At 44.3% G+C, this 22,784-nt stretch overlaps 1 protein-coding gene across 2 annotated transcripts in view; it reads right to left on the reverse strand.

Annotated features, from left to right (window-relative positions):
- Positions 1-22,784, reverse strand: part of F12 (coagulation factor XII) — a 210,106-nt gene that overhangs the window by 50,622 nt on the left and 136,700 nt on the right. For both annotated transcript variants that reach the window (XM_077265917.1, XM_077265918.1), the window contains one exon: positions 5,032-5,329. In XM_077265917.1, coding sequence (XP_077122032.1) covers positions 5,032-5,329 — 298 coding nt within the window. The remainder of the gene's footprint in view (positions 1-5,031; positions 5,330-22,784) is intronic.

Below are 22,784 nucleotides of genomic sequence, written 5' to 3' on the forward strand. Positions count from 1 at the left end.
ACACAAAACTCATCTCACAAAAGTCCCTACATGCATGTCGCCACACGCAACTCAACACACACAACTTGACACACGAAACTCGCCCTAAAACACACACAAGTCTGGTATCCTTCAAAAATAAAAATCTGATTAATAAGCAGACAAACTACAAGAGCAACAAATGTACCATATAGGAATCCGGCAGCTGTCAGTCACATGACCAGTCTATTATGTGTATGTGTGAGCTAATATATACTGCCAGGGGGTGGGCTTACTGTTGGCTGGGGATTTATCAGGCTGCCATTTTAGCTTACAAATACTGAGGTAAAAATACTGACCAAATAACGTGTGAACGAGGGCTAATACAGGAGGAGATGGCATACAGCTATATACTATATACAGGAGATGACACACAGGTATATACTATTTACAGGGGAGATGACACACAGGTATATACTATATACAGGAGGAGATGACACACAGATATATACTATATACAGGAGAGATGACACACAGGTATATACTATATAGAGGAGGAGATGACATACAGGTACATACTACATACAGGAGGAGATGACATACAGGTATATACTATATACAGGAGGAGATGACACACAGGTATATACTATATACAGGAGCAGATTACCTACAGGTATATAGTATATACAGGAGGAGATGACACAGGTATATGCTATGTATAGGAGGAGATGACATACAGGTATATACTATATACAGGAGATGACACACAGATATATACTATATATAGGTGAGATGACACACAGGTATATACTATATACAGGAGATTACATACAGGTATATCTAATATATAAAGCTGAATGTGTGTATGTATGTATGTGTGTATGTCCGGGATTGGCATCTGTACCGTCGCAGCTACAGCCACAAAATTTTGCACAGTCACACGTCTGGACCCCGAGAGCGTCATAGGCTATGTTGTGAGGTGAAATTTTAACCCCGCACGTTCCAATTCACCAAACAATTTTGCTCCTATCTACATAATGGGGAAAAAGTGAAGGGAAAAGTGTTGGAGGAAAATTGACAGCTGCCAGATGTGAACAATGAGGACTTAAAGAATGAGAGCGATGGCGACAAAGAGTATATACCGTACAGTTGCTAAGGTGGGGCCCCGACATGGGATACTCACCACACACGGGGATATGAACACAAACACAAAATGCGCCACACACTACCACGTGCTTGAACACATATACCACCCTCAGCACACATTTCACCACACACACACACCAACCTCGCCACATAAAAGTCGAAACACAAAAGTCACCACTCAAAACTCGCTACATGCAAAACTCGCCATATGCAAAACTAGGCTCACGCAAAACTCGCCACACGTGCAAAACTCACCTCATGGAAAACTCACCTCATGCAAAACTTGCACACACAGAAAAATTGCCACATGTACAAAAGTTGCACCACATGCAAAAGTTGCCTCACACAAAACTTGCACATACTCAAAATGCACCACACATAAAACTCGCCACGCGCAAAACTCGCCATGCACAAATCTTGCTGCACACAACTTGCTACACTAACCTGTCACATGCAACTCAACACACAAAATGTTGCTACACGCATGTCGCCACACAAAACTCATCTCACAAAAGTCGCTACATGCATGTCGCCACACGCAACTCAACACACACAACTTGACACATAAAACTCGCCCTAAAACACACACAAGTCTGGTATTGTCCTTCAAAAATAAAAATCTGATTAATAAGCAAACTACAAGAGCAACAAATGTACCATATAGGAAATACGGCAGCTGTCAGTCACATGACCTGTCTATTATGTGTATGTGTGAGCTAATATATACTGCCAGGGGGGAGGGCTTCCTGTTGGCTGGGGATTTATCAGGCTGCCAATAGCAACCAATCACAGCTCAGCTTCTATTTTGCTACAGTTAATTAACCTGAGCTCTGATTGGTTAATATAGGCAACAAAGACATTCTCAGTATAACAAAGCTAATATATGTTGTGAAATGCTTCTATTTGCTTAGTTTTTGCCTTTTAATAATTACATTTCTATCTATTTGTTTTGTGGTTTTTGTGTGCAGAATAAATTTTTGTTAACACATTCTATTTTGCTAACAGCAGTCATTAACCCGGGCGAAGCCGGGTAGTACAGCTAGTATTCAATATAAGTAAATTGTATACTACTAATAAGGCCGGCCTCACACTAGCGAGTTTTACGGACGTATGAGCGCATAAACTACGTCCGTAAAACTCGCAAAATAAACGGCACAATTATTCTCAATGGGGCTGCTCCTATTAGCCGTATATTACGGTTCAGTATTATACGGCTTTCTACGGCCGTACAAAATCGCAGCATGCTGCGTTTGTCACCGTATTGCGCAAAAAAATCGCCAATGAAAGTCTATGGGGGCGAGAAAAATACGGATTCCACACTGACCAGCAGTGTGACTTGCGAGAAATACGCAGCGGTGTTAGTGAAAAGTCGGTAATTCAATTGCCGGCTTTTCATTTCTCCTGCACAAACCCGACAGGATATGAGACATGGTTTACATACAGTAAACCATCTCATATCCCCTTTTTTTTTGCATATTCCACACTACTAATGTTAGTAGTGTGTATGTGCAAAATTTCAGCGCTGTAGCTGCTGAAATAAAGGGTTAAATGGCGGAAAAAATTGGCGTGGGCTCCCGCGCAATTTTCTCCGCCAGAATAGTAAAGCCAGTGACCGAGGGCAGATATTAATAGCCAGGAGAGGGTCCATGGTTATTGGCCCCCCCGTGGCTACAAACATCTGCCCCCAGCCACCCCAGAAAAGGCACATCTGGAAGATGCGCCTATTCTGGCACTTGGCCACTCTCTTCCCACTCCCTGTAGCGGTGGGATATGGGGTAATGAAGGGTTAATGCCACCTTGCTATTGTAAGGTGACATTAAGCCAGATTAATAATGGAGAGGCGTCAATTATGACACCTATCCATTATTAATCCAATTGTTGGAAAGGGTTAAAAAACACACACACACATGATTTAAAAGTATTTTAATGAAATAAACACAGCGGTTGTTGTAATAATTTATTGTTCTCTCAATCCATCAGGAACACCCTCGCTTGGAAAAATAATAAACGCACAAGATACATACCTTCTGGTGAACCGTCTCGTCCCACGAAGTAATCCATCTGAAAAGGTTAACTAATATTACAGGCAGGAGCCCTGCTAAATGCAGCTGTGCTCCGTGCCTGTAATCCCCCGGCGAATGAATGAAATGTAGGTCATTGACCTACATTTCCTTCAGTCGCGGTGAGGCGCCCTCTGGTGGATGTTCTCATGAACTGCAGCCTGGGAACTTTTTCCCACGCTCCAGGTCATATGAGGACATCCACCAGGGGGCGCCTCACCGCGACTGAAGGAAATGTAGGTCAATGACCTACATTTCATTCATTCGCCGGGGGATTACAGGCACGGAGCACAGCTGCATTTAGCAGGGCTCCTGCCTGTAATATTAGTTAACCCCTTCAGATGGATTACTTCGTGGGACGAGACAGTTCACCAGAAGGTATGTATCTTGTGCGTTTATTATTTTTCCAAGCGAGGGTGTTCCTGATGGATTGAGAGAACAATAAATTATTACAACAACCGCTGTGTTTATTTCATTAAAATACTTTTAAATCATGTGTGTGTGTGTTTTTTAACCCTTTCCAACAATTGGATTAATAATGGATAGGTGTCATAATTGACGCCTCTCCATTATTAATCTGGCTTAATGTCACCTTCCAATAGCAAGGTGGCATTAACCCTTCATTACCCCATATCCCACCGCTACAGGGAGTGAGAAGAGAGTGGCCAAGTGCCAGAATAGGCGCATCTTCCAGATGTGCCTTTTCTGGGGTGGCTGGGGGCAGATGTTTTTAGCCACGGGGGGGCCAATAACCATGGACCCTCTCCTGGCTATTAATATCTGCCCTCGGTCACTGGCTTTACCATTCTGGCGGAGAAAATTGCGCGGGAGCCCACGCCAATTTTTTCCGCCATTTAACCCTTTATTTCAGCAGCTACAGCGCTGAAATTTTGCACATACACACTACTAACATTAGTAGTGTGGAATATGCAAAAAAAAAGGGGATATGAGATGGTTTACTGTATGTAAACCATGTCTCATATCCTGTCGGGTTTGTGCAGGAGAAATGCAAAGCCGGCAATTGAATTACCGGCTTTTAACACATATCGCGCTGAATGAAATCTAAATACAGAATATATATATATGTGTCTCAATGACATATATATATATATATACTGTATATATGTTTTCCCGAACATTTGAGCACATAAATCCATTAGATGTCGGTTTTGCAAGCCTGCGCGAAAATCTCGCAGTACGGATGCCATACGGATTACATACGGAGGATGCCATGCGCAAAATACGCTGACACACCCTGACTACGGATCAATATTTTGGGAACATTTCTCCGTATTACGGCCGTAGTACGGACGTATAATACGTGGCGTATTGTCTTACGCCCAGTGTGAGGCCGGCCTAAGTGTGATTATTATAGGGGCTATGTCCCATACATGAATGCATAAATGGTTTAATGTGAGTTTTGGAGATACAGATTTTTGTGAAAAATATGGACCAAATCATCACTATTTGTCAATAAAGGGGCTGCAAAGAAGAAAAGTGTATGACCTATCATCATTTTGTGATGAGGAATACTGCTTGAACTACTGCAATCCCAGGAGTAAATGGAGCTACAGAGGGAATACACAACCTACGTGCCATTCTCTTGTGACTGCTGATAGTCCTAGAAATCACACTCCCTACAATCAGAAACTTGTGACTTACTATATCTTGATTGGTGATAAAGCAGTTTTCCTAAAATCTAAATTTAAATTAAAAACCAATAGCATAACTTTCATATTTCTATCATTATAACCCTTATATTGTTGAACAATCCAGAATACTTTCTAACAATACAATATTTAACTTGAGAATAAAATTAAAGCACAACTTTTTGTGATAAATGACTTAATACAAATGTTAATCTTACCTACGATCCAAACAATGAGCTGCAGTTAAAACCCAACACGAGGAGATGAGAGTCCCTCCACAAAAGTGTCCCCCAATGTAGAGAGCAGCCATATAAGGATGAGATGCCGGCAGTGCAACCCATCCACCTACAATACGTGGTGTTATCGAAGGGCTTTTCCGAAATGTCCTCCCACAGTCCGCAGGTATGCCTCGGTTAGGATCCTTAGGTACTGCTGTAGTGACTGGAGGTCTAGTGGCAGATGGCACGAGTTGGGTTGAAGGTTTGGCTTGAATGCTTGGTGAAGATGAAGTACTTGCTGCAAAGACACAAAAATGTCATCATTTGTTGAAAAAACTTGTCATTGTTGAAAGTGCTGTTTAGAGCCATTCAGGTGAACCTTTTTAGATGTTGGAGATTTTGCTTTAATATTATTTAGGAGATATTTTGGTTGCAGTAAGATTGTCATTTGGAGTTATTTTGATATTATGCAGTGATGGAGATCAAAATGTTCTTTTAGGCTCCTTTATCATGTTGTGTGTTCATAAAAACTGTGACCAGTGTTAAAGAACTTTATTGTTCGAAACGCGTATGGTTCTTCTTATATATCACCCCCAATTTTATATTTGCAATGTTGTCTGAGATGTCCTAATTGATGTTGCACTATTTTAGAAAGAATTCTTCCAAGTAAAGCCGAATGAAAGATTTTTATGAAGATCCTGGTGTGTGAGTTGGATCCATTTTCACACTGTTCATAAAAGGTGCCTTCTTTCATGAACACACATCTTTTGCCAGTTTTACAGCAATGCCAACATGACACCATTGATTTTAAAACATTCAGTTATAACATTCCCTTTTCGAGTTTACTTGTGCATTTAACAGTCTGTGCACACACAACATCTTTTAAATAGTCTTTTTTAGGTGCACCAGGTTTTCCTTAATGAAGCCGTTACTGGAAAATTACAACATTTGTTTTCCTGAAGTGGCTTTGCCAGTGTGTTTGCTATCGTTCTTGCCGGGGAGCTCCAACTCAAGCTTTGTTTGCACTTTAGTTTAAAGCATCAGTATCCTTATCAGAAGCCACCTGAACACTGAGTAGGTCACTTCTTTAAACCACTTCTAGGGTTCCGAACCATAAAGCAGTTGAAAGACGTGACATAATACAGAATATATAAACGGTATTGTCGTTTTGACATTGCTATGCATCATGTTCTTTTTATGGGTTGCCTGTGCGATGTGCACTTACCCTTACAGTTCAGTCTTCATTGGGTCTCATTACAGTTCATTGGAAGATGTTTCAAGCAGTACCATAAATGAATAATAACACAATATTAATTGGACCTTGTTCTTTTCCATTGCCCTGTAACTATTTTTTACAGTGTATGCTGATGTCACACACTTTTTAAAACAATCCGCAAATAACTAGTGGTATGTAAAATAGAGCAATGGAAATGTGATTGCCATCTCCATCATGATGACCCTCTCCAAAGCAAACCTCATCACTATGTAAGGGGTTGGTGAAGAGAAGATGCATCCAGTCGACATCCCACAGCACTTGCAAGTAAATGCTGCCATCTGCTGGTTGAATTCGACAAGCTGGAACTGAAGGATGGAAAGTGTGTTCTTGGAGGAAGAGTTTGAAAGAGGAAGCCTAGTCACTTGAAAGTTCTGTCGCAGTTACTAAATATAAAAAGGCCCGATCAGGCTGAGAAGAAGCAGTTTGGCGTCAGAGTCTGTGCCAGGCAGGTTATGTGGCTGTAAAGCGGGAATACAGTCACCAGTGGGGTCCAAGAGCAGTTAGATCCCAGAGAAGGCATTAGCAAAAAAAGAAGATCCGTAACCTGAGCTGAGAGGAAGATCGGTGAACTGAGCTAAGAGGAAGATCCATGACCTGAGCTAAGAGAAAGACCAGGAACCACGCCAACAGAAGACTAGATTCCATGCCAGTAGAAGACCGTGCTCCCCACGAGTCCCACACCAGAAGAAGATAAGGATCCATGCCAGTAGAAGACCACACCCTGCACCAGTAGAGGACTGTGCCCAGGTCTGAAGCAGGCCTGAGAAACCATCCATTTGGAGGGTGAACTGGGACAGCGCTTCAAGTAGCGAAAGCGGCCAGTGGGTTGAGTGAGAAAAATCGAGAAATCTCCACTGAATGGAACTTATGGCCAAGCGGGTAGTGTCGTGATCTCGTTAGGGCCTGTGTACCATTTCATTTTGCTCAGATACCAAGCAACAGTGACAAGTAATATGATACTGTCTTTCCTTGTGCTATTTCCCGATCTCGTACTCAATCTTTAATCTGTATATATATTAAATAAATTGTTATTGGATCAATCACCATTGACTCCTCATTGTCTATGCCAGTGTTCCCCAACTCCAGTTCTTAAGAGCCATCAACAAGGTAATAATTGTTGTACCTGCACAGGCAATAATTCCATCATCTGTGCAATACTAAGGAAATCCTGAAAACATGACCTATTGGTGGCTCTTGAGGACTGGAGTTGGGGAACACTGGTCTACGCCATTGCATCCAGGTAACCTGTTTACAACTGCGCAGAAAGAAAGTGACCTATGCAGCAATGTATGCTCTTAGCCTGAACAATCATCTTGCCAATACTTTTTACAATGGAATTAATAATTGATTCCTATATTTATCATTTATAAATGATGAACCTGCTTCATGACCAGATAATTTTCCATTTTTTGCATTTTCATTTTTTTCTTTCATCTCTTCTAAGAGCCATAACTTTGTTTTATTTCTCTGTCCACACAGAGATAGGGCTTTTTTTTGGCAGAAAGAGTTGTTGTTAATACCATTGATTCTACCATACAATGTACTGAAAAACTTAAAAAAATGTGGTGAAATAATAAATAAGATGCAATTCTGCCATTGTTTTTTAATTTAAACAGCATTCATTGCAAGGTAAAATGACTTGGTAATATTTTTAATATGTGGTAAAAAAATGTAAGAAATGTTTTTTAAAAATATATATATTGATTTACTGTATATCCTGTGAGACCTGTAACACTTTTATTTTTCAATCGGTGCAGCCATTTGTGTCAAAGCCTTTTTTTGTGTGAAAAATAAAGCAACTGTGTTTTTTCAACATGCATTTTTTTTCTCAGGCTCACCATAGAAGACTATAGAAAAGAAGGACCAAAACGACTCAAATCATCAGTGTCTTTAGAGGCAGTCACCTGAATTTTCATGAAATCACATCCACTTGTCTTCAACATTTAAACTCAGCACATTTTCCATGCAAAAACGCAAAAGAAAAAATGCAGCATTTATGCTAAGTGTGAACATGGCCTAACTGTCCAAGCAAAATAATTGTCTTTTTTATTTTATAGGCTTCAATAGGGAACCTGAAAAAACGGATTTAAAAAACCATATGTCAAAAAACGCAGTTGCATTTTTAAGTGTAAAATCAATGTTTTTCTTTAAATAAAGCATTAAATAAAGCATTAAAAATGCTACTTCATATCGCACCAAAAATGCATAAAATAAAGGAGAAAAAGCATAAAAAAGCAGTTATCAGAGAAGATCAATATTGCCTGGTTTGGTGCAAACACCTGTATAAAAAACGCTTCAAAAAACGCAACATTTTTTTCTGGTATTTTTGCAGCAGTTTTGGTAAATAAAACTAACTTTATTAAACATACTGTAGAAAAAGCACCCATGTAATCCGAACTCAAAAACGCATCACAATACATGTGAACACGCTGAAAACTGAATGCAGCGTTTTTACTGCCAAGGAAGCAGGTTTTGACCGCAAAAAAATAGCAAAAATGCTGGTGTCAACATAGTCTAAGTATAAACAGTGTAGAGAGACACCGGCCCAGTCCACCAGAGTCAGGAGAGGAGGAAGAACAACAGAGGAGCAGTTAGCACAAGCAAGTAAAGGCTTTACTACAGAAAAAATAGCCGACAGCATGATGAAAAGTCAAGACATATCCCTGACCTTCCGGGACAGGTCCGACAAATAAAGACAGTCCCTCTGAAACTGGGACGGTTGGGAGCTACAGTGGGGAAAATAAGTATTTGATACACTGCCCACTGCCAATTTTGCAAGTTTTCCCATTTACAAAGAATGGAGAGGCCTGTAATTTTATTCATAGGTACACTTCAAGTGTAAGAGACAGAATCCAAAAATAAAATAAAAAAAATCACATTGTATGATTTTTAAATAATTAATATACATTTTATTGTGGGAAATAATTATTTGATATAATAGAAAAACAGAACCTAATATTTGGTTTAGAAACCTTTGTTTGCAATTACAGAGGCCAGACATTTCCTGTAGTTCTTGACCAAGTTTGCAAACACTGCAGCAGAGATTTTGGCCGACTGCTCAAACAGATTTTCTCCAGATCTTTCAGGTTTCGGGGCTGTCACTGAGCAACATAAATTTTCAGCTCCTTCCAAATATTTTCTATTGGGTTCAGGTTTGGAGACTAGCTAGACCATTCCAGGACCTTGAAATGCTTCTTACGAAGCCACTCCTTAGTTGCCCTGGCTTTGTGTTTCTGGTCCTTGTCCAGCCACGACCCATCTTCAATGCTCTTACTGAGGGAAGGAGGTTGTTGGCCAAAATCTCACTATACATGACCCCATCCATCCTCCCTTTACTATGGAGCAGTCATCCTGTACCCTTTCCAGAAAAGTATCCCCATAGTATAATGTTTCCCCCACCAGGCTTCACAGTTGGGATGGTGTTCTTGGGGATGTACTCATCCTTCTTCCTCCAAACACGGCGAGTGGAGTTGATACCAAAAAGTTCTATTTTGGTCTTATCAGACCACATGACCTTCTCCCATACCTCTTCTGGGTCATCCAGATGGTGTCATTGGTGAACTTCAGACATGCCTGAACATGTGCTAGCGTGAGCAGGGGGGCGTTACCTACCCTGTAGGATTTTAAACCATGACAGCGTATTGTGTTCGTAACGGTAATGTTTGAGACTGTGGTCCCAGCTCTCTTCAGGTCATTTACCAGGTCCTACCATGTAGTTCGAAGCTGGTTCATGACCTTTTTTAGAATCATCCTTACCCCACGAGGCAAAATCTTGCATGGAGCCCCAGACTAAGGAAGATTGACAGTCATCTTGCGTTTCTTCCATTTTCTAATAATTGTGCCAACAGTTGTTGCCAAGCTTCTTGCCTATTGTCCTGTAGCCCATTTCAGCCTTGTGCAAGTTTACAATTTTGTACCTGGTGTCCTTAGACAGCGCTTTGGTCTTGGTCATGGTAGAGAGGTTCGAGTGTGATTGTGTGTGTGGACAGGTGTCTTTTATACAGATAAGTCCAAACAGATGCATATAATACAGGTAATGAGGGCAGAGTAGGAAGGCTTCTTAGAGAAAAACCATCAGGTCTGTGAGAGCCAGAATTCTTGCTGGTTGGTTGGTGATGAAATACTTATTTCATGCAATAAAATGCAATTTAATTATTAAAAATAATACAATTGGATTTTTTGTTGTTTTATTTTTAGATTCTGTCTCACACTTGAAGTGTACCTTTTGTGAGGCAATGACCGGTGTCACATGTGAGGGTCGCTGTGTGTTCCCCCCAGGATGTGCACGGAGGTGCAACATCTGCTAGGGCCATGGGGTACTCAGAACTGGGTCGCACGGCTCTAAAGGGGTGGTCATGGCAGCGGTTACCTGGTCCATGGCACGCAATAAAAATAAGAAAGGGAAAGTTCATAATGGATTGTACGTGACGCCACCTGTGGTGTTCGGCTATAAATGGCCAACGCTGCTTAAGGAGACCGCTGGGGCCGATGGTGATGCAGCTGGGATGGTTCTGCTCCTTACAGGTGGAGCAGGGTGGTGCAGTTTTTTAAGGGACTTGTGGACGTTGAGGTGCAGGACTGAGGGTGCGAGAATAACTAGAGGACACAAGGGTTGCAGTTTTCTTTACCTTTAATCCAGGTTGAAGGTGCAGTCCGGGGCACAAGTCACAGCTGGTGATGGAGATCCGGGCAGCCTGGAAGCACTTCAGAGTCCACCTAGCCAGTTGGGGTTGGAGGCCTTCCTACTGCACTGTTTTCTGGGTGCTTGGTGCTTTTAGTTCTCCTCAAGTCCCTGTCTTAGTCTGTCCACTAAGTGAAACACTACCCACATGGTAGGCAACTTGAGCCTCTTCCAGGTGTCACTGCCCCGTGGTGACTCCGGGCTCTCATATGCTGCTGTGCCTCCGGGTGTCAGCTGGAGCCAGGAGACCTGCAATCTCCTGTCCTCTGGATTTGGTTGCGGGGCCTGCAGTTCCCACACAAACATGGACTCCAGTATCCAGTCTTTGGCACTTAGTCCTGGGGTGAGCTCAGTCACAGCTCCTATCCCCCAGATTCTCCTCACTTGTTGCCTCTTCCTCCTACACTGTCTGTTCTCTTTCTCTGACTGAAAATTAACTAACCCCGCTCGGCCAGAATTTATAGGGAAATTCCCCTGAAAACCGGGTCAGAGCTCCCCCTTCTGGCCTGGAGTCAGGAAAGGTGTTGGATGCGGACATCAGCTGGTAAGGGAACCCCTCTTTGCTTCCAGACATGGCATCACCCCCTGTGAGGGAGGCAATGCCACTGTGGCAACCGGACTCCTGGGGTGCCCCAGAGGAGTATTGAGGCCATGGGAGTGCATTGCAATTACAGGCATAGCTGTGATTGCAATGTAAAATAAAAGTGAGTATATGTCTTGGATAAGCTATTTGTCCAGGGCAGATTTAAGAAAACCTGCTGGGCTTTTATTTTTGAAACGGACTACAGGATGGTAGTGGAGCAGTCCGTTTCTTTCCTGGCCTGGTTTTCCATGTGGCCGGAGGCCACAGGTTGCTTGTAAAAACCCTTGAAGCAGAAGGGTTGGGTGTATCAGGTTCAGTGTCAGTCTGGTATTTGCAGGAGTGCAGAGCAGAAGGCTCTGCAGAGCTCCACCTGTGTGAGGCAACATAGGCAGGCAGAGCCTAACAGCCAAGGAGCTGAAAGGCCTGGCACCCACAGCATACACGGCAGTGCAGTCACCCACAGCGGTCTCGGAGGTGGACTGGCATGTTTATTGGCTGCAGTCTGGAGGATATGGTTCCCACCTGTGATCCAAAGGATATTCTGTCCTGTGTAGTGCTGTGAGTTGAACATTAAAGAGACATTTTGCTTTGAACTTTGCTTTGAACTTTGGGTCACTGCCTCATCACTGTATAGTGTGTTACCCCTGCACTACATATGGTGGAAAGAATGCGGGCAGTGTGAACTGAAGCATACCACAAAGCGTGCTGCAGGTCAGTGAGCAAGCAGGTAACGCTACCGCTCAAGCCTGCTGGAAAAATGGAGGAGCTTTTGAAGCAGGTGGTCCTCAGTGTTGGCGGTGCCGAAGGCCCGGATATGTGGCTGTCAACTGCCCCCTGATATCTGAGCCCATGTACTGCTGGTATAGTCACTGTGCATCTATGTATGCCCAGCCAGTCTGCACCGCCACTACAAGCACAGCGGGAAGTGATCCCTAGCTGTGCCAGGTACTCGTGAGCGGGTGCCAAACAGAGGCTCTCCTGGACTCGGGGAGCATAGTGACTTTAGTCCATGGGTCCCTTGTTGCCGAGAACAACCCCAAAAAATGGAAAATGGAGGTGATGGGTATCCATGGGGAAATCCGAGAGTACCCGACCGCGGAGGTTAATTTTTCCACACCAGGTGGTGACATTAAACATGTGGTGGGAGTGGTGAAGACTCTTTCATATGGGACTGTGTTGGGAAGAGACTTGCCCCTGTTCTGGTCCCTGTGGGAGACCAGGGTTAACCCTCCCAAGGTAAATGTTGTTCCAAGTGCAGAATCCGAAGATCCCGAGTCAGGGACACCTGCCATAGGGGTCGTCAACTTAGGGACAGACTGTAACCCCCATAGGTTTCCCCTAGAGGTTTCCCCTAGAGGTTCTGGCAGGAGAGGTCGAGGAGACCCCACTGATCCCCGAGATGGAAATGTCCCCTGGTAAGTTCGGGACAGTTCAGTTCCAGGGTCCCTCGCACAGACGCTAGTAAAAAAAGAAAGCCGGGAGGAACCGGGAATGTGTTGTCGCAGATGCGACTAAGGTCATACGCATGAGTAACCCTCTGGCACCGGCCAAGGATGTGGCCGGGGATCAGGGTAAAATGGATAGAGCTCCCACAAGTCAGCAGCGACGGTAGGCTCAAGTTTGGGTGCGACGTGGCACGGATGTATGCCCGGAGTTGCCAGAGCGGACCTCAGCATTTCAGCAGGGCCGTGTACCTTGCCTTAGCTCCTGAATGCGCCCTCAGTCTATACCCTTCCCCCACCCAGGGAAGAGGGGAGTAGTAGTGTATCGTAGTACACAATCACAATAACAAGGTAATACGAACAGGGGTAACAGAAAATTTCAAGCATACAAATATACACACACATATAACAGAGGTATGCACTGGGGAGTGGAAGAAGGGGCTAAACCAAACTAGGAGAAGAAAGGGAATTATCACACATGCAAAACCTAGCAACAGTCACAGATAAATCCACCAAATGCCTGCTCAAATAACCATCAGCAACATCCTCCAGCACTGCAGCAAAAGATAGCTCTGACAATGAGTGTTAGTCAGTACTCAGTTTATATAGGAGATGGGAGTGGCTAACAGCACACAGCTGAGACCCTTAGATCCAGGAGATCTCAACAGAGCAGATTAACCCCCGCACTGCCCAAAAAATGTACACTGTTTAATAAAAAGGTAAAATACTTCTAACTAGTACAGGAGTAGGAGATATCAGACGCTGCAGTCTTCTGGATCCTCTCTGTCACTGTAAACTCGTGAAGAGTTGTGACATCAGTAAGGTTATCGTCATTTACAGCTGCTGAATTGCGATGACCTGACTGACGTCACTGCTTTGAGGAAGGAGAACTTACTGCGCAGCGTGAGAACAGGCAGTAAGTTCTCATGCTATGAGCAGTAGCATCTCTGAATGGTTATCATCATGGGACCTCCATATGGACTTCGGAGGACCACTGTGGATTTTTGGGGGGTAATAAATGGGTAAAAGAGGGAATTTGTTTGTGAGTGCTTTTTACAAATAAAGGGTTTTTGTGTGTGTGTATTAATTTCTTTTGACCACGGGGTTAGTAACGGGGGTGCATGTGCACCTTATGTATTGCGTTCTGACCATAAGCAGTGCTGGCTTCTCCCCTCTTTTGCTTTTACATTGGTATGTGGCTGACCACCACTGTTGCCGCTCACGCTGGGTTATGTACGCCATTCTTTCTGTGTTCACTGTGATTGATAGGCTGCTGTACACACACACAGCAGCCCTACCCTGCCCTAGGCTCTGTTTAATTGTGCACCTGTGTCTCAGCCTGTCTCACCCTTTATCCGTGGTGCTGGTTGTGCAGTGTGGAGGTTAAACCTGAAATGTCTATGGCTGGACCTGGTCAACCTTTAGCTGCGCTTGCCCTCTCTGGCACCATGGGAGTGATTCATAAATGCTTCAGTTACAGCTTGCATTTAATGTGGTCTTGCTTTTTACGAGGCCTTTATGGCACAGCGAATGTAAAAAACGTAGAGTAGGACTGCCCCATTATGAGAATGCCGTGACGTGGCGGGGTAGCTCAAAGAATTGATCAATTGTTTGCTAAATGTCTCATTTTGAAATACAGTTAGAAATTAGTATGTGCATGTGCACCTTATGTATTGCGTTCTGACCATAAGCAGTGCTGGCTTCTCCCCTCTTTTGCTTAGTAACGGGGGTGTCTGACAGACGCCTCTCCATTACTAACCTCTGGACTTGATGGCATTGGACATTACACAGCTGACATCAACCCCACAACTATTACCCCGATTGCCAACATACCAGGACAATCGGGAACAGAGGAGGCTGAAGGCTGGTCTTATTAGGCTGGGAAGGGGCCAATATCCATTAGGCTTCCAAGTCTTTTAATATTAGCCTACAGCTGTCTGCTCAGCCTTTGCTGGTTGTTAAAAGTTGGGGAAAGCACACGTCATTTTTTTCGAGTCCCCAATTTTTTATAACCAGTAAAAGCTAAGCATACAGCTAAGAGCTAATATTAATAGGCTGGGAAGGTCCATGATTGTTGTCCCCTTCCCAGACAAATATCACTAGGTCACAGCTGTCTGCTTTCACTTGGCTGTTTTTAAAAAATATGGGGGACACCACGCCATTTTTTTACATTTATCCCTAAAAACCATCAGGATAAGCTCCATAAAGCATATACAATATCTGATGAGTATCTATCTTTCTCTCTGTCTCTATGTATCTACAGTTGCATGTAAATGTTTGGGCAGCCCTGGTCAAAATTACTGTTATCCTGAGCCAGCCAAGAGTCTTTCAATTTTGGTTTGAGGGATTTTCATCCATTGTTCCTTGAAAAATTCTTCCAGTTCTGTCAGATTCCAGTGTCATTGTAATAATTATAGGGGATAACTCAGGAGACTCTTTGCGTGGAACAAGACAACTACAGGACACAGTTTTATAAGTGGTAAAGTCTATATTGTCACATGGTGATTCAAACAGGTGCAGAGAGAAACTCAAGTCCACAACACTTGGTGCAAATAATAAACGCAGCTTAGCAGTCTATAGGAAACTTCAGAGAAACAAGCAATCAAGCAGAAAGTCTATGAACCACAGTTATTCTTGAGGATACTTGACACGAATCAATCCTTGACTTAGTCCAGACACAGATAGATATGCTTATAAGGTATTTCAAACCATATCTTAGCTCAACCAGGGAGGCCTGGTTAATAGTCTCAGGTTATTGCAGCAGCAGCAGCAGCAGCAGCTTACATGTCCAGCAAATGCAGATAAAGTAAACACGAGCAGCAGATGAAGGAGGATTACTGGAGACTTGTGTATGCAGCAGGAACTCAGAGCAGAGTAGCAGGATCACCACACAGGTTCACATGAGCAGGTATATAGCCAGGGAGTAATCAGAGGTCAGGAGCTGGATGCAAGGCAGAATAATCTAACACAGACTGAAGGCTGGGGTGGAGTTTTATAGCAGGAAGACAAGTGCACATGAGACCAAAGACGCCATGTTGGAAAAGGGCAGTAATGCTAAAAAGGTAAAAAATGTTCAGAGTCCTGACAGTCATCTTGCATGCCCTGCACTGCTATTTTGAGGTCTAGCCACAAATTTTCAATGATGTTTAGATCAGGGGACTGTGAGGACCATTTGAAAACTTTCAGGTTGCGTCTTTTAAAGTAGTCTGTTGTGGATTTTGATGTGTGTTTAGGAGAATTTGTAGAAGCCATCCTCTTTTCAACTTCAGCTTTTTGCATATAGTGTTATGCTTGCATCAAGAATTTGTTGAGATTTCATTGAATCCATTTTCGCCTTGCCTTTGGCTGTAACACAACCCCAAAGTATGATTGATCCACCCCCAAGCTTTCTTTTGATGATTCTTCCATGAAGGCTATATTTGCGCAGGTGTTTCTGAGCAGTAGAATATTGTACCACATCTTCAGAGTATGCTAAATCTTTCTGAAGGTCTTTTGCAGTCAAGCAGGGGTTCTGATTTGGCTCTGTAGCAATCCTGTGAGCAGCTCTAACAGAAGTTTTGTTTGATTTTCTAGACCTTATCTTGACCTCCACTCTTAAATGCCATTTCTACATTTTGAACTGAGGAAAGGGCAACTTGAAAAAGGTTTGCTTTCTTCTTACAGCCTTCCCCTGCTTTGTGGGTCTCCACCATTTTAATTTTCTGAGCGCTAGGCAGTTGCTTAGAAGAACCCATTGCTGCTGTTTTTTGGCATAAGGTTAGAGGAGGCTGGGATTTTATAAAGCTAGGAAATTTCCTAACGATGATAGTGAACATGTAATAACCCTAACAGGATAACTAAGGTCTGAAACCTTGGACAAAGTTGTCTGAGCACACAAATCTCCAAGTGTGTCCAAACTTTGCACAGGACCATTTTCCTTTTTATAATTTTTAAAATGTTAAAAATTACAATATATACATATTTTTTGCCTACAATATGAAGGAAGTGTGTCATCTTTAACTTTAGGTCTTTTAGAGATCTGTCATGTCGGACGCTGTTCAGACTAGGTCGTCTGACAGACAGCGGTAATTCCGCTGTTGACCACTATTTGCTCATTGGCATCTGCTAGATTTTGTCTAGCTGTTCCGGGGTTAATTCACCTGATCCTCGGATTGGAAGCTGGGCAATTCCCATGGCCTTTAAATAGTTCTCCTGTTCATTGGGCGTCGCCGATTATAGCTTCTCTCTTGTGCGTTGTTATCTCGGTCTGGAGTGGAGAGCTGGTTTGGAGATTCGTTGCTGGTGGTGTATTTTCCTCTGTCTTATTTACTCCTTCCTATATTTGTATTTATTTTGCCCTGCACATTTATAGTGTATTCCTGAGTGACTGCGGCGTGGTGTATATTTTCCTTTATCTTTGTCTGTTCTATCTGTGGGTATTGGAATATTACCTCTTCACTGGGTGGAGGGCGGAGGTATCAGCCTAGGGTTATTACAGGAGTTAGGGTGAGGTTCGAGGCCTGGACATGCACACCATCAGTGTAAACTCCAGGTAGAGGGTCAGTCAGTATTTCCCTAGTCTGAGGGAAACTGCAGGGGCCCGGGTATTTAGCTCTCGCTCACCTAGTTTCTCCGTGACATTATAATCGGCCCAACAACAACAACAAAAAAAAGGGGTTTCTTTTTTTTGTCTTGTCATGGATCCCATGACTTCCATAACCCGCCAGTTGGAGGCGCTGTCCCTACAGGTCACTGAGTTGAGGGGGGCAGTGCAGCAACAGGGACTAGCAGTAGCTAATGTGCAGGCTGGAGCGACAGGAAGAGTTGCTGAGCCTAAATTTTCTTTGCCTGAAAGATTTACTGGGGAACGCAGTAAATTTGTTTCTTTTCGTGAAGCATGCAAACTATATTTCCGCATGCGCCCGATCTCCTCGGGTAATGAGGCTCAGCAGGTGGGTCTGGTGTTGTCTTTGTTAAGCGGGGATCCCCAAGTAGGGGCGTTTTCTTTGCCATCTGATTCTGTTGCATTTGACTCTGTGGAGAGTTTTTTTTCTTCTCTTGGGACAGTCTACGATGAACCTGACAGAACGGCTCTAGCAGAATCTAAGATACGCACTATTCGCCAGGGGGAGCGAGTTGCAGAGGATTACTGTTCTGAATTTCGTCGCTGGGCGATCGATACACAGTGGAATGATCCAGCATTGCGGAGTCAGTTTATACATGGGATTTCTGGAAGGGTTAAAAAAGCCCTTCTGATGTACGAGACTCCTGCGTCTCTAGATTCCACCATGAGTCTGGTTGTCCGCATAGATCGTCGTTTGCGTCAGGGGGAGCATGAGACGCCGCCTGTGGGAGAAGGTTTAGGTTCACGTGAGGTTGCTGCAGGTGAGCCCACGGAACCTATGCAAATCGCAGGGGTGTCACATGTCAAGTGTCAAGCTCCTGAGCTCAGGAAGCAGGGAGCCTGTTTTTACTGTGGTAAAACTGGTCATTTTATTAACATCTGTCCTCTGCTGTCTAAGACAAACACAACGGCGGAAAACTGCTAGGCTCAGAGGGTGTGGAGGAGTCCAATCTGAGCTTATGTATATCCTCCATGGTGGTTTCTCAATGCATGCTCCCTGCTAAGGTTTTTATTGCTGGCAGTGAGCTGCCAATTACTGTTTTTGTCGATAGTGGTTCAGCCATAAATCTCATTGATGAGGAGTTTGCGCGCACAGCAGGTTTTAGGATTGAAAAACTGTCTCATCCTATCCATGTGGTCACCATCAATGCTGCTCCTCTCTCTCAGGGGGAGATTACTGAATTTGTGGCTGAGGTGAAACTCCACATAGGAGTTCTACATTCCGAGCGGGTTACATGTAAGGTGCTCAGGAATCTTCCTGCTCAGGTGGTTTGGGGTTTTCCTTGGTTGTCTATGCACAACCCAGTAATTGACTGGAAAACTCAGGACATAATTCGGTGGAGCGAGTTCTGCCAGGCGAATTGCCTGGCCACATGTGTGGCTGCGGTGACTTCAAGCGTTCCCGAGTCACTTCTGGATTTTGTGGATGTGTTCTCTGAGAAGGGTTGTTCAGAGTTGCCGCCACATCGTCCTTATGACTGTTCTATCAGGTTTAAACCAGGGGCCAAATTGCCTAAAGCAAGGATGTTTAACATCTCCGGTCCGGAGAGACAAGCGTTAAAAGATTACATTGCTGAAAGCTTGAGCAAAAGGCACATCAGGCCGTCATCCTCGCCGGTGGCAGCAGGGTTTTTCTTCGTGAAGAAGAAAGATGGCGGATTACGCCCGTGTTTGGATTTCAGGGAGTTGAACCAGATTACGGTTCGTGATCCATACCCTATGCCTCTGATACCAGATTTGTTCAACCAGGTGGCAGGTGCTAAGTGGTTTACCAAGCTTGACCTCAGGGGGGCGTACAACCTCATAAGAGACCGTCAAGGTGATGAGTGGAAGACGGCTTTTAATACCCCTGAGGGTCATTTTGAAAATTTGCTGATGCCGTTTGGGTTGACTAACGCACCTGCAGTGTTCCAACATTTCATCAATGATGTGTTCTCGCATGTTTTGGGGAAATTCGTTATCGTGTATCTAGATGACATTCTCATATATTCTTGCGACCGTGATGCTCATTTAGATCATGTCAGGCAGGTGTTACAGCTTCTCAGAGAGAATAAGCTGTATGCTAAACTTGAGAAATGTGTATTTTCTGTTCAAGAGTTGCCTTTCTTGGGTTATATTGTGTCTGCTTCTGGGTTTAAAATGGACGCCGCTAAGGTGCAGGCGGTGTTGCATTGGGAACGTCCTGATAACCTGAAAGCACTTCAGCGGTTCCTTGGGTTTTCTATTTACTATAGGAAATTTATCAAGGATTTTTCCATCATTGCTAAACCGCTAACTGACATGACTAAAAAGGGTACCAATTTCTCTGTTTGGCCTGAGGCTGCTGTGCGCGCATTTGAATTTCTTAAGAACAGTTTTGTTTCAGCCCCCATTCTTGTGCAGCCAGACGTATCTAAACCCTTTGTTGTGGAAGTCGATGCGTCTGAGGTTGGTGTGGGGGCAGTGCTATCTCAAGGCTCATCTTTGAGTGGTTTACGTCCGTGCGCCTATCTCTCCAAGAAACTGTCGTCCGCCGAACGTAACTACGATATCGGCAACAGGGACTTGTTGGCAATTAAGTTGGCCTTTGAGGAATGGCGACACTTCTTGGAGGGGTCGGTACATCAGGTTACTGTTATTACCGATCATAAGAATTTGCTGTATTTGGAGTCAGCCAAGCGTCTGTCCCCCAGGCAGGCTCGCTGGGCATTGTTTTTCACGCGGTTCAATTTTGTGGTCACCTACAGACCGGGGTCCAAAAACGCTAAGGCGGATGCTCTGTCCAGGTGTTTTCCGGGGGGAGAACCTCGGGAGGATCCAGTACCCATCCTCCAAAAGGGTGTTGTGGTTTCGGCTCTCACTACCGAGGTTGAGGCTGAGATTGCCGAGGCTCAGGAGGAGGTACCATCTGAGCTTCCCGTCAACAAATCTTTTGTACCGCTTCATCTCCGCCTAAAGGTTTTGGCGGAGCATCATGATGCTGTCCAGGCTGGCCACCCAGGGGTTAGAGGTACCTTGCAGTTGGTGTCACGTCGGTTTTGGTGGCCCAAGATCCGACAGGACGTGGTCTCATACGTGTCAGCTTGTACCACGTGCGCTAGGGCTAAGACGCCTCGCTCTCGTCCTGTTGGCACACTACTTCCTCTTGAGGTACCTAGTAAGCCTTGGACGGAAATCTCCATGAATTTCATCACTGATTTGCCCTCATCAGCTGGGAACACGGTCATCTTGGTGATTGTTGATCGGTTTTCTAAAATGTCACACTTTGTGTCTTTGCCTTCGTTGCCTAACGCTAAGACTCTGGCTCAGGTATTTGTGCAGGAGGTGGTCAGACTTCATGGGGTTCCGTCTGACATCGTGTCTGATAGGGGGTCTCAGTTTGTGGCAAAATTTTGGAGAGCATTTTGCGCACGTCTGGGAATCAAGTTATCTCATTCTTCGGCGTTTCATCCTCAGTCAAATGGTCAGACTGAGCGTATGAACCAAAATTTGGAGCAGTACTTACGCTGTTTTGTCTCTGATAACCAGGAGGAGTGGTCTACCTTTCTTCCTTTGGCTGAGTTTGCCATTAATAATCACCGCCAGGAGTCGTCTGGGGAGTCTCCGTTTTTTTGTGTTTACGGGCTACATCCTCAATTTTGTACCTTGAGTCAGAGGGGCTCTTCCGGCGTTCCGGAGGAGGACCAGTTGGGGACACAATTGTCATCAGTCTGGAGGAGAATTAAGCAGCGCCTGTTGAGTGTGGGTGCTCGGTACAAGCGTGTGGCTGACAGTAGGCATGTGCCGGGTCCGGACCTGAGTGTGGATGACTGGGTGTGGTTATCCACAAAAAACATAAGACTCAAAATACCGTCCCTTAAATTGGGTCCACGGTTTATTGGTCCATTTAGGGTCACCGCCGTCATTAACCCAGTAGTGTACCGATTGGAGCTCCCTACGGTGTATAAGATATACAACGTGTTCCACAGGTCTCTTCTAAAGAAGGTGGTGGGTTCTGTGGATGCGGCGCCTATGCCACCTCCAGTCTTGGTGGATGGTAATTTGGAGTTTGAAGTCTCCAAGGTGGTTGACTCTCGTGTAGTGCGTCGCACTTTACAGTACTTGGTACACTGGCGTGGTTATGGGCCTGAGGAGAGGTCCTGAGTACCAGCCTCGGACATTCATGCGGATCGGCTGGTCAGGTTTTTTTCATCGTCGGCATCCAGACAAGCTGGGTCCTATAAGCTGTGAGGGCCCTGGGGTCCCTCGTAGAAGGCGGGGTACTGTCATGTCGGACGCTGTTCAGACTAGGTCGTCCGACAGACAGCGGTAATTCCGCTGTTGACCACTATTTGCTCATTGGCGTCTGCTAGATTTTGTCTAGCTGTTCCGGGGTTAATTTACCTGATCCTCGGATTGGAAGCTGGGCAATTCCCATGGCCTTTAAATAGGTCTCCTGTTCATTGGGCATCGCCGATTATAGCTTCTCTCTTGTGCGTTGTTATCTCGGTCTGGAGTGGAGAGCTGGTTTGGAGATTCGTTGCTGGTGGTGTATTTTCCTCTGTCTTATTTACTCCTTCCTATACTTGTATTTATTTTGCCCTGCACATTTATAGTGTATTCCTGAGTGACTGCGGCGTGGTGTATATTTTCCTTTATCCTTGTCTGTTCTATCTGTGGGTATTGGAATATTACCTCTTCACTGGGTGGAGGGCGGAGGTATCAGCCTAGGGTTATTACAGGAGTTAGGGTGAGGTTCGAGGCCTGGACATGCACACCATCAGTGTAAACTCCAGGTAGAGGGTCAGTCAGGATTTCCCTAGTCTGAGGGAAACTGCAGGGGCCCGGGTATTTAGCTCTCGCTCACCTAGTTTCCCCGTGGCAAGATCATTTCATCTTCAACTTGCTTAACTGTTCACATAGACTGTAATTTCAATGAGAGACACCCAAACTTTTACATGCCACTGTATCTATTTATCCATCTAACAATCTATCTATATCTGTATATAAGATTGTTTTGTTAGTTTGAAAACTAGCTTTAAATTACATGAGGTTAAAAATGCATTACATATGGATCGCATACGCTTGTCATACGTATGTCATACGAATGCTAGCTGAGAAAAATCACGTAATCACATGACACTCGCATGACACTCGTCCTACTTTTCTAAATCAACATAGGACTGACTTTTTATATGCTAATGTGACTC

The sequence above is a fragment of the Ranitomeya variabilis genome, chromosome 5 (genome assembly GCF_051348905.1).
Source record: "Ranitomeya variabilis isolate aRanVar5 chromosome 5, aRanVar5.hap1, whole genome shotgun sequence".
Classification (NCBI taxonomy): domain Eukaryota; kingdom Metazoa; phylum Chordata; class Amphibia; order Anura; family Dendrobatidae; genus Ranitomeya; species Ranitomeya variabilis.